Genomic DNA, 12,341 nt, shown 5'->3' on the forward strand with positions numbered 1-12,341 from the left:
GGGGAGGGAGGGGTGAGAGAGAGAGAGAGAGAGAGAGAGAGAGAGAGAAACTTTGATGTGACAGTGAAACATAGATTGGCTGCCTCCTGCATGCCCCCTACCAGAGATCAAGCCTGCAACCTGGGCATGTGCCCTGACTGGGAATTGAACCGGCAACCTATTGTTGATGGATGACGCCCAACCAACTGAGCCACACTGGCAAGGGTGCCCCCAGTTAACTTTAATTTTATATTTATGCAAGGGGTGTGTTTTAGTGGCTGGTTGGCTATCTTAGTGATTGTTGTCTGCTGCTTTCTGATGGCCCAGTGTTCTAGAGCTCAATGTTCTAGGGCTAAAAAGGACCTTTCTTTTACATATGAATAAACATTGTTGGTTGTTCTTCAAAATTGGAGAAAAGTAAAATTAATTACTTAACACAATTCAAAATATTTTTCAAAGCTAGTGACTTCTTTAATATATACTGCTAGGGTTAGAGTGGATCATGCAAGACAAGAATGTATTTCCATGAATTGTTTAGAAGCTGCCCCAAGAAGTCCTTAAAATACTCCTTTTAGTAAAACAGGCGTGTTCATAAGAGATAATATGACTCAATGAAAGCCAGATGCAAATTTATAGTTTCACAAAGCAGTGAGCTCATATTATTACCTACTTTATTAATAAAAAGCAGAAGTTTTTGCCAAAAATTTAGATATTCTAAGAAATCTTCATGGTTGATATTATGAAAACACATTTCCCATTGGAACATACATTTATTTAGCTATTCAAATATACGCTTTTTGGAATTTTGATCCATGAAATTTAGTATATTTAGTTGAATAATGATATTTTCTTCATCTCACACGTAGTTATTGAAAGCTCACTTTGTGTTTTGTACCTTATGTTCCTCTATATGGAAAATATAATTTGGGGCTTTCTCAGGTCATATTCTTCTTCTGGTGCATTTACTTCTATTATTTTTTACAAATTTTCACAGTTGTATAGTCATTTGGCATCACATTTTTTTTGAGTTGGAAAAATATATTTGTTTATCTCATATTAAGAATTACGTTTTCTTAGAATTGTATTTTCAAAGTCATTATTGAAAAGTAGGTTTTAGTAAGCACACCATTGCTTTCCCTTATAACCGAAAACATGACTCATTGAATGGAGTGCTCAGAGCTTGCTTAATTAATGAAAGGGGATTTTTATCATGAAAACATATAAATCTCTATTGAAAAACCACGGCAAGATTTTTTTAAAAAATTTTTGTTTAAAACAGTTTGTTCTAATAGCAACCCTGCAGAAAACAGTTCCTGATGATGCGTAAAAGCTTTGCAACTATGTCAGAGGCCAGTTATTAAAACTGCTATTATGGGGCTAGTCTCTAATAAAAGTTTGCCAGGAATTCAGTGGATAACAAGGAAAGTACCTGATGAGGAAGAGTTCTGATAAAGAACAGTCAGTACTACCATCACCACTGCAATGGCTCCCCAAAACTGCTTTGATTGGAAAGAGAGGGTTTATGTGACTGCCAGATGTATTATATCATTCATTCATTCAGCAATTTAGTGAGCACATGCTGTATATTCCTTACTGTGCTTAGTACTTAGTGATAATGATTGCCTATTCCTATGGATGGAATGTGTGAGATGCAGGAAGAGCTACTGATCCTGGTAGTTATTTTGTTTGCTAGTGTAGGAAATTCTACAAGGAGTCCGGTCCACCCTGACTCAGCTAGTGGCTCTCAGAGAACTCATGAGAGAACTGATAGCGATCTACATGATTAATTAAATGGGATTTGACCCAGATGGCTCAGAAATCATTCCTGTAGAGAAGAAGTTATGTAACTTCCAGGATTCAGAATGGATATATTAGTAGCATTGTGGAAACATACGGACAAAAAAAAAAAGGAAATCATTCAATGATTAATAGTTATGGCGTAGGGAGGTTGGCAGTGAATTGTACTAAATTTGATGAAAAAAATCCAAATTGCTCTATCTTGAGTCTTAGCAGTAATTTCTAGGGATGATAATTGTGTACACCTTATAAATTTCCGTCCTCATAAAGGATGAGTGAGTGAGGCAGTGTGTGGATCTTGCTTTCTTTATGGTTGTGAGATGTTCTAATGTCAGTTTTCCTAATTTTAGACCAAGTGCCGAACAGGAAATGGTCAATGTCTTGAATGCTGAAATTGAAATTCCCCAAAATATAGGTTCAAATGCTAGACAGGTTTATCTTTTGTAACCTTGTGTTTTTCTGACTCAATGGCTTATGAGAAGCTTTGTTTAGTGGGTGAGCTACTGTTTAATACTAAAGTCATATTTCCATTTGTAAAAAGGAAAATAGAATTTATAACATTACTGAAAGAGCCTCTTAGTCCTTGAAGCATGGAGAAAACACTTTATTCAGTTAAATTGCTTTACTATAAAAAAGGAAAGCTATACTCAAGCAGGAAGTTTTTTTTTTCTCCCTTTATATTAAGGCAGGATGGTTTTGATTAATAAAAATAAAGTCAAGCAAACATAAAATACAGATAGCATTTTAGAAATAATGTTGATAACTTAGCCCAGAATGGCTAGCTGATTCTCAAGCTAGGTCTTCTTTTAAAAATCTTTATTGAATTTATTGGGGTGACATTAGTTAATAAAATTATACAAGTTTCACATGTACATTTCCATAATACATCATGTGTATATGATAGTGTGTGTTCACCACTCCAAGTCAAGTCTCCTTTCATCATCATTTTTTTATAAGTAGTATCCTCTGAGTCAGGGGTATCACAGGGAAAGAAAATTAAATTTAAGGGGTAAGGGCATGGTGTAGGCAAGTTCTTTAAACAGGGCCAACTGTTAGACATTGTTGGAATGAGGACAGAAGCAAGGTGAGGAGGCTTCCGGTAAAATAATGCTTATCTTCAGACTCACCTGGTTTCTAGGCAAGACCTTTCAAGAGAAGAGGCACACTTGTTTGATTTAGTGTTTGCAGCCCAGCTCGGTGTTTACCATTCAGTGTGGGCAAACAAGGCTGGTGGATAAAGGATGGCATCGTAGGTGACGTGGACAGCCAGGTCACTGCAAAAGCCTGGGATACGGAGCCAGGCGGGCCTGGGTTTGAATTCTAGCTCTGCTGCCTCCCTTCCTGGGAGACCTGACACGTTACTTTACCTACTGAGACTCTGTCTTCTGTTGAAAAGTGGGGATACTTCCTGTTGAGATTTCAAGGAGCCAATACAAACCCGTCTTTCACTTCAGAGTTCTGAACGAGACTGTGAGAACGATGGCAATTTGAATTATTAGCTTAACACGGGGGGACCTGGAGAGTATTATGCTAAGTGAAATAAGCCAACCAGAGAAAGACAAAGTATTACATTATCTCATTCATATATGGAATCTAATGAACAAAATAAACTGATGAACAAAAGATCCAGAGACATAGAAGCATTGAACAGACTATGGAACCTCAGAGGGAAGGCGGGGGAGGGTGGAAGGGTGGGAAGAGATAAAAAAAGAACTTGTATGCATATATCTGTAACCCATGGACACAGACAATAGGGAGGTAAAAGCCTGGAGTGGGCGGTGGGGGCAGGCTAGAAGAGGTCAATGGGGGGGAAAAGGGGGTCATATGTAAGACTTTCAACAGTAAAGATTTAATTTTTTTTTAAAAAAGAATTATTAGCTTAATTACTGTAAAGGCAGCTGGAGTTATGGTTTAAATCTGAGGACAAATGGTTTTACTAATCGCCCTGTCCTAAGTCAGTGGAAATGTCAGGAGTGGGAATGCAGCCTCCCTCAAATTTTTAGGAAACACACCTGGGGCGAGAATGAGTCCCGAGCATTAATGACTGCCCACACCTTTCCTGGGCTCCATTTGGTGCCTGTAGTTTAATCTGCTGGATCCGATTAGGCTGTGGCGGGTTTCCTTCCTTAAGCACTAGGGAGAAGACGTCCAGAGAGCAATGGCGACTTTTAAAAGAGGCCGTCACATATCATATGTGAGTTAGGAAGAGAGTTATTTTAACCACTTGGAAAAGTTTATAGGATTCCTGAAACCTGTGTGCTTCCACCCCTCTTTGCTATTTTTATTGCCATCTGCCTACTCTCCTGTAATGATTAGCCAAACGCTCTTAAAATGGAAAGGATCTGTGTGCATATTTTGGGTGGCAACAAAGAAAACAGCAGTGAGGTGACTGTTCCTGCCAAGTGGGTGAGGATCCCAAGAGTGGACATTGGGCTGTAGCATCCTGCAGGCCGTGTCTCGGGAGTCTGTGGAAAGAGGGGGGGAAAATACTATGGAGTGGCAGAGTGGACCTGGGGGTAAGGGGCTTACAGGGAGTGAATCCAGGACAGAGAAATTACCCTGCGTCCTTACTTAGCAAGAGACCCAGGGACAGGTTTCCGGAATGTAGCCAGATTAAAATTAATACTTCTAACAGCCAAGACATTTTTTGAATGTTTTCTAATTTAAAACAAATCCAATAGCTCTCTTAAGCAACTTATCTGCAGGTAATTTAATTTGGGTAAGATTCTTGGATCAAGTGAACTGAATAAGGTGGAAATTAATTCCTAAGTCTCAGCTGTCAGAAAGCAGCCAGGATTTGGGAGTTGTTTGACAATACTCCCTATACATTAGTTTTTCCTAGATCTTTTGACTGCAGATATTTCATTTTAAGAGTGGCAATTAAGAATGGGAAAACATTGCCCCCTCCAGTCCCCTCGACCGTGGCTTAGAATCCGCTGAAACGTGTGGGGTAAACATTTTACCCAAATATAAACCTTTTAGAGATTAAGCTAATTTACTCTTTTCAAACTGTGACATCCTGTTTATAAGAAGGAAGATTTATAAAAAGTCATCTTGAGCTTGATCTGACTCTGCATATCAACATTTTGGTGAATTTAAGTGTTAAATGAGTCACAACTATTTGGATGAAGATTTTCTGGTTTTGAAAGAGAAAGTACTCGGAAAAAATGTCATTTTGGTTTTATTGAAATGGAAACATTTGAAAAATAGAATTCGCTAGTGAGCCTATCATGTGACAAGTTTCCACACACATTTCTTAAGTCACTTTTGTGAATCCGTAGAGCTGCATCCCCCAGGGCCAAGTCTTAACCATTGTGAGATGCATTTAGCCTCCATAATCCTTTCCAGAAAAGATGTTTTTTTAAAAACACTGCACAAGGAAAAAAAATTTTCACATTTTGAAGGAACATTATTTACTTTGAAATGTATTCTTAAATGAAGTTAACATTATTTGCCTGACAGAAAAATGGTCTCCTTTTACTCTGGCCCTTTAATACTTGAAAATGTTATTGCAGGCAATTCAAAGTTTAATTTAGGTAAAGGAATGTTACAGTCAAAATTTTATACTTGATTTGAAAAAACTCCTTACTCAAGGATATGTTGCCAATGACTTTTAGAGAAGAAGGGAGAGGGAGAGAGAGAGAAACATTGTTGTGAGAGAAACATTGATTGGTTGCCTCCTGCATGTGCCCCAACCAGGGATGGAACTACAACCTGGGTGTGTGCCCTGACCAGGAATCGAACCCAAGACCCTTTGGTGCATGGGGCAATGCTCCAACCAATGGAGCCACACCAGCCAGGGCATTATATTAGTTTTTTAATGAATAGTGCAGTGATGGCGAACCTTTTGAGCTCGGCGTGTCAGCATTTTGAAAAACCCTAACTTAACTCTGGTGCCGTGTCACATATAGAAATTTTTTGATCTTTGCAACCATAGTAAAACAAAAACTTATATTTTTGATATTTATTTCATATATTTAAATGCCATTTAACAAAGAAAAATCAACCAAAAAAATGAGTTCGCGTGTCACCTCTGATATGTGTGTCATAGGTTCGCCATCACTGGAATAGTGGCTGCTTATTAGCTGTTTTATGATTGGATGGGCCCCTGTTTAAACATCCCAGTCTCTCTGCTATTGATCCTGTAAATTTAAGGATCCTACTGGGTATCTCCACCTGTTTGTACTTCAAGCACATCAAACCCATCATGTCCCAGTTTAGGTTGCTTCTCTCTTCTTTGTCCCTCTTCCTTCCCCCGTGTTTCCTGTTCAGTTGCTGGCACATCTCCCACGTGAGGGCCTCTGGTCATTCTAGAGCCTTCCTTTTACTTATCACACCAACTAACTGGTTGTTAATGCCTGATGATTCTGTCTCCAAAATGCCTCTTTTTCCATTCCAGCCTCAACTCAGGCAGTCATTTCTTAGCTCCTTTAGAACAAAACTTTCTAATGGGCTTCCCCGTCAGCCCTTCCTTTCTGCCACTAGATCTTTCTGTGCATATAGTGAAACATGAATATAGGACTTACCTTTCTGTCCACTTTTACCTACTCCCCATTGGTGTCAGGAGCCAGTCCTTGCAACCTGACACAACTTCCTTTTTCTAGACTCTTCTACCCTTCTACTCCCTGGCACTCATCTATATATATCTATATATATATATATTTAGCTGCTACTAAATATCTTTCAACTATACCACACATTTCCACCTAAACTTTTCTCTGTTTTGATCCTCTTCACTAAGACTCATTTTCTGTCTACTCGCCTTCCTCCTTCCAGAAGTAAAAATCCTTTCTTCTGTGTCCTCTCTTAGCACAATTTTATTCTTTTGCTGTCACTGGATATATCCCATTATGGTTAATTGTCTATGTGAGGCTTTCTCAGGCTAAATTACGAATTTCTTAAGAGAGAGCTTTCTTTCCATCTCTTGTGGAAAAAAAAATCACTGTTCAGTGTTTGGGACTTAATATGCGTCCCATTAAAATGTGCTGAAGGAGGGATGTGTTGAAATGTATTCACATTCTCATAGGTGCAGTTATTGTACCAAATGGATGGAGAAGTAAAGATTAGAATGAAGCAAAAGCGCTCCTTTGTCATTTTTTTTCTTGAGAGCTAGAGATATAAATTTATGACAAACATGGGAATTCCAAAAAGTCAGAGAACAGAGAATGACAGCATTACCTGCAAATTACTGTTTAAATGAGACCTACTAAGGCATTGTCTCTGCCATTTTTTATCAATCTATTGTATTAATGATTTTAAAATAAGAACCACTCTCCAGGTTATCATTGAATTGGCATGTATTGACTGGTTAGTATGAATTGGTTGGTAATAAGGTAATTTTACTCAATTAAATGTATACCAAAGAATTGATGTATATCATCTCTGTCTTCTCCTTGTTAAAACTGAGGTGGAAAGAGACCTTGGAGTAAAGTGCTAGACTTAATTATAAGACACTTTGTAATAAATAAAAAAAGAAACGAGGAATAAGAAAATATTATGATCTGGAGAATTAATGAAATTTAAACTGGTTGTTGAAAAAATAGATAAGGATTGCATGACGGAAAGGAGGAATTTCATGTGAAGGAAATAACATGGGTCAATTGACAAGAAAATTGCTGATTTGCAAGCCATATTTTAGCAAATGTCTATATTGTTAACATTTATGAATTTAGTTATTTTGTTTTCGTTCTCACAGGTGGATCCGATATTGAATACCTAGACTTCTACAAGCCTGTCGTGTGGTTTTGGATCCTCGTAGGACTTGCTTACTTTGCTGCTGTCCTGAGCATGATTGGAGACTGGCTCCGAGTGATTTCGAAAAAGACAAAGGAAGAGGTAAGAATTAAGAAGTTTTCAAAAAACTTCTACTTAGCTAATTTAATAAACGGTAACAATTCTTTTACATTTATATTTTAAAGCAGTATTTAAATATTATTTAATTTTTAAACATTTATGTTTGGTATGAGTTTGTTTTACACAGCTATCATGTGAGTTACAATTCATTCACTTACCAAATACTAAACACTCCTATGGTCCTGATGCTATCTGGGTGCTTAGGGTAATTTGTGCTAAAAAGGATGTAATTAAAGTGTTTTTTTCATTAGTTCTTTTTTTGGTTTGTTTCATTTTTTTCTCTCAAAATATGTATAATAGAAAATTATAAGAGAAAAGTATAATAGAAAATATTTTTGTCAAGGTATCAGTAGCATGAAAAAGTGAATGTACTGTGGAATATTGAATTTAGTCAAGTATTTCCTTTTTTATGTCTACATAAATGTGTGGTAGTCCAGATGTATACAAACACATACATCCCCAAAGTTGTATGTGTTATGGCCAATTTCCTTACATACTAATTTTAGCTGCTCAAAAACATACACTTTTACATATTTTGAACAATTATATATATAGAAATAAATATCAGAATTTTGACTCATGACATTTTAGAAAATTTAAAATTTAAATCTGATTTTGAAATTACATTTTGATTTAATATTTTTAGGTCCAGAAGTCCTGTTAGTTTGAATGTGATAGAATAGTATGAATTTTGTGTTTTTTTGTTCTGGTTGTTAGCCAGTTTTACTAATTTTTTTCAGAGAACAAGTCTATAAAATGTGCACCCACTGTTTTTCTTTAATTATCCCCTTCAATTCATTATCTGCTGTTCATAAGCCAAGAGACATCAGTGTCAAAATCTTTGATTGATACAAGCAATGATCTTTAAACACACACCCAAAAGAAACAGAATAAAATAGGATATGATAGAATTCATCTCTACAGACAAAACAATTTTATTTAGAAATCCTCAAGTCATATGATTTCTTATAAATACTGAAGGTACCCATGGTGATTAGAAAGAGTATAAGTTATCCACTAGTTCCCTTCATGGATGCTATATTTCTCAGTTGGGCATTCACGTGTTCAGTCTGTATGCATTCATCATCTTAGTTGCACCATAAAACCAGTCTTTTTATTAGGAACAAATCAGCAAGACAATATTTGCTTGACGTTCTACTTTAAATCATGTGAAAAGTTTTACTTACAGTGGTCGGCAAACTGCGGCTCGCGAGCCACATGTGGCTCTTTCGTCCCTTGAGTGTGGCTCTTCCTAAGCCTTAGGAGTACCCTAATTAAGTTAATAACAATGTAACTACCTATATAGTTAAAGTTTAAAAAAATTGGCTCTCAAAAGAAATTTCAATCGTTGTACTGTTGATATTTGGCTCTGTTGACTAATGAGTTTGCCGACCACTGGGCTAGGGCATCAACTTATTTGGCTTAGCCTTAGACAAGCTCATTCTGTGTGTGTGTGTGTGTGTGTGAGAGAGAGTGTTTCAATACCAGCTGAGATGACCCAGGACTCACAATGTCAGTGCCACCCTGGCAGGTAGGCTGGCTGGAGTTGGGACAAGCACAGCATATTATATATAAATACACATTTCTACATATTATATACATATGTACATACTAATAATATTGTGGATCACAGTTTGAAAGCCACTAAGGCACATATAGAACAGGGCTAAATTTTATCTGCATCACATTGCCCTGTTTAATTAAACATTCAGGAATATTTGATTAATGTTTTAAAAGCTGTTAAAAACCAGTGCTTTGGGGGTAGGACAGAGCTTCTTCAGAGTAATGAGATAGCCATCTGTACTGGTGCTCCAGCTGCCATTGCAAAACACCGCAGACTGGGTGGCTGAACTGTCAGAAACGGGTTTTCTCACAATTCAGGAGGCTGGAGGTGCCAGCAGGTTTGGTGCCTGGGAGGTCTCTCTCCTCAGCTTGCAGATGGTGCCTTCTTGCTGTGTCCTCATGCGGCCTTTCCTCTGTGCACATGCGTGGGGAGAGAGTGCACGGGTGGCTTTCTTCTTCTTATAAGGACACCAGGACTGTTGGATTGGAGCTCCACACTATGACCTCATTTAACCTTAACCATGTCCTTTAAGGCCTTATCTCCAAATACAGTCCCATGGGAGCATTGGGCTTCAACATCTGAATTTGTGGAGAATGCAATTCAGGCCATAATAGCATTCTTTGAAATAAACTTAAATTTCTACATAAGTTGGTTTATTTCACATGAAAAACAAGTTTGTGTGCCTACTTATGAGTGATCTTCATGATTCGCAACCAAAAGTGTGAGATGTATCATTGTGTTTTCATGCTGTTAAACACTGAAAAGTAGTAGTGTTTTTTCCTTTTGGCTTCTACCTCGCCTTGTGAGTAACATCCTTTCTGGTGGCTGCATCTGTAGGAAGTTCATGGGAGTGAAGGCCATGAACAAGTTCATGTGAACACTCTGGAGCTGCAGCTGCACCAGACAGTTGAGCCAGTTGAAGTGAGACGGTCAATTCAAGCAGATGTGTGTTTTCTAATGTAAAATGCTGTTTAGGGAAGTGACAAAATCAGGTCACAAATTTAACAGAAAATGTAAAGAAAGGGAGGGAATGACAATTCATAATTTATCTATACATCATCAGGACCAAAGTTTCATAAATGAAATACTACTAGAATTTCTACAACTCTTGAAATAAGATTATTAGATCATTTTCATTTTGAAATAACTCACTAAAGGGCATAATTAAATAAAAACCAACTAAATGCATCCTAGTTGTCATCTTTACATAGATGAACCATGCTACATGACCGTTCGGTCTGTATTTCTTACCTTCTAACCTAAATCGTTCCAGATACCCCAATTTTTAAATACTCCCTACATGTTTAGAAGCAACAAGGTTATTTCTAGTTTTTAATTTTTTTTTCAAATATATTTTATTGATTTTTTACAGAGAGGAAGGGAGAGAAATAGAGAGTTAGAAACATCGATGAGAGAGAAACATCAATGAGCTGCCTCCTGCACATCTCCTACTGGGGATGTGCCCGCAACCCAGGTACATGCCCCCGACCGGAATCGAACCTGGGACCTTTCAGTCTGCAAGCCGACGCTCCATCCACTGAGCCAAACCGGTTTCGGCTCTAGTTTTTAATTTTGATGAATGAAAATGCCAGATCATTTTGATAACTTGGAATCCTCCCTATTAAAAAATGTAACTATTACAAAACATAAGAAAATACAAAGTAATATATACTAGTAGCATTAAATCTCCAATTGAAAAATGCTAAGACACATGCTTTCCTTGAATGAAAAGATTTTGACAAATAATAAATCCCAGTCTTACATAATTTAAAAAAAAAAAAACACCCACAAATAATCTTGTAACATAATCTGGTTAGGTTATAGTTTAAAAACAAATATGATATATTGCTTAAGTATAAACATAGCACCAATCATATGTGCTCTTAATTCTGTTTTTATGTTAAAATACATTGTTCCCAATGAAGACTAATTTTAATGAAAATATTATGTTTAGAAGTAAGGAGAAATAGCTTCTGATGAACATGCTGAAATAAAACATGTTGGTGTGGCTGACCCCTCTGACATAGTTGGAGAGGAGATAATCAGTTAGAACGATACTGCAAGGCTTTAGAAGTGTCACATATAATTACAATTGATGTGCATTCCTCAAGGAAAATAGTAATGACCTCAATATTTTTTTCCATGGAGACAAACGACTTTCTATAAAGTGTTTGTTTCATTATTTTTAAATCTCTAATGGAAAGTAGGTCCATGTGTAACAATAAGAATTGATATGACTACCTTTTTCTAGAACTGTGTACCCTCTTTTGAGGAACTGATGTTTCCATTTAGAAAATAAAGATTATTTAGGTATTCTGGATAATACAGTGATACTAATATCTGACGCAGGAGAAATAAAAGTAAGACGTGGTCACAAAATTCAGAAGGTAAATTCCTAAGCAAGCAGGGAATAGGCATCCTTATTATGCATAAATATAGTTCATTTTGCGACCATTTACATTCCTCACGTGGGAAAGGCCTGGATTTTTGTACAGTTCTTGTATTGATGTACATATACCACAGTGTTTGCCATGTTCCTGTCCATTTGTGAGACAGACACACCACAGCCCCTATCACAACATGCTGGTGTCCTGGCCCTACAGCTGGCCATAGGGGTCGATAGCCAAGCATTGCTGCTTTTTTTGATTTCAGAGAGGAAGGGAGAAGGAGAGAGAGAAATGTCAATGATGAGAGAGAATCATTGATCGGCTGCCTCCTGCACAACCACACTGAGGATTGAGCCCGCAACTGGGCATGTGTCCTAACTGGGAATTGAACCATGGTTCATAGGTTGACACTCAACCACTGAGCCACGCCAGCTGAGCCAAGCATCAGTTGTTAACCAGTTGTCTGGAGGTGTCCATGCACATGGGGACGCTCACTTTAGGACGTTGACCTTATCTCAGTCATATCAGGAAACCTCCCTTTGCTTGTGAAGCACTAGCCAAGAAGCCTGAAGAACTGATATTTGGCCCCTGCACTATGAAGGAGCCTGAGAATATGGAGGGATATAGTTTTCTTCCGCTGGTTACCTGGCCAGAGAGCATTTGGTCTTCTCTGAAAGTCACTCCCTCCAGTGACGAAGCTAGGAGTTGGTGGCTATCGTGTCTGGAGATGGAAAAATGGTAAAATAGGTACTATTCCCTCA

General features: G+C 37.6%; 1 protein-coding gene across 4 annotated transcripts in view; it reads left to right on the plus strand.

Moving 5' to 3' along the window:
- KCNK2 (potassium two pore domain channel subfamily K member 2) overlaps window positions 1–12,341 on the plus strand; it is a 92,508-nt gene that overhangs the window by 57,326 nt on the left and 22,841 nt on the right. For all 4 annotated transcript variants that reach the window (XM_006772936.2, XM_006772934.2, XM_015569946.1 and 1 more), the window contains one exon: window positions 7,472–7,611. In XM_006772936.2, the coding sequence (XP_006772999.1) occupies window positions 7,472–7,611 (140 nt within the window). The remainder of the gene's footprint in view (window positions 1–7,471; window positions 7,612–12,341) is intronic.

Source organism: Myotis davidii, unplaced genomic scaffold (assembly GCF_000327345.1).
Source record: "Myotis davidii unplaced genomic scaffold, ASM32734v1 scaffold362, whole genome shotgun sequence".
NCBI lineage: Eukaryota > Metazoa > Chordata > Mammalia > Chiroptera > Vespertilionidae > Myotis > Myotis davidii.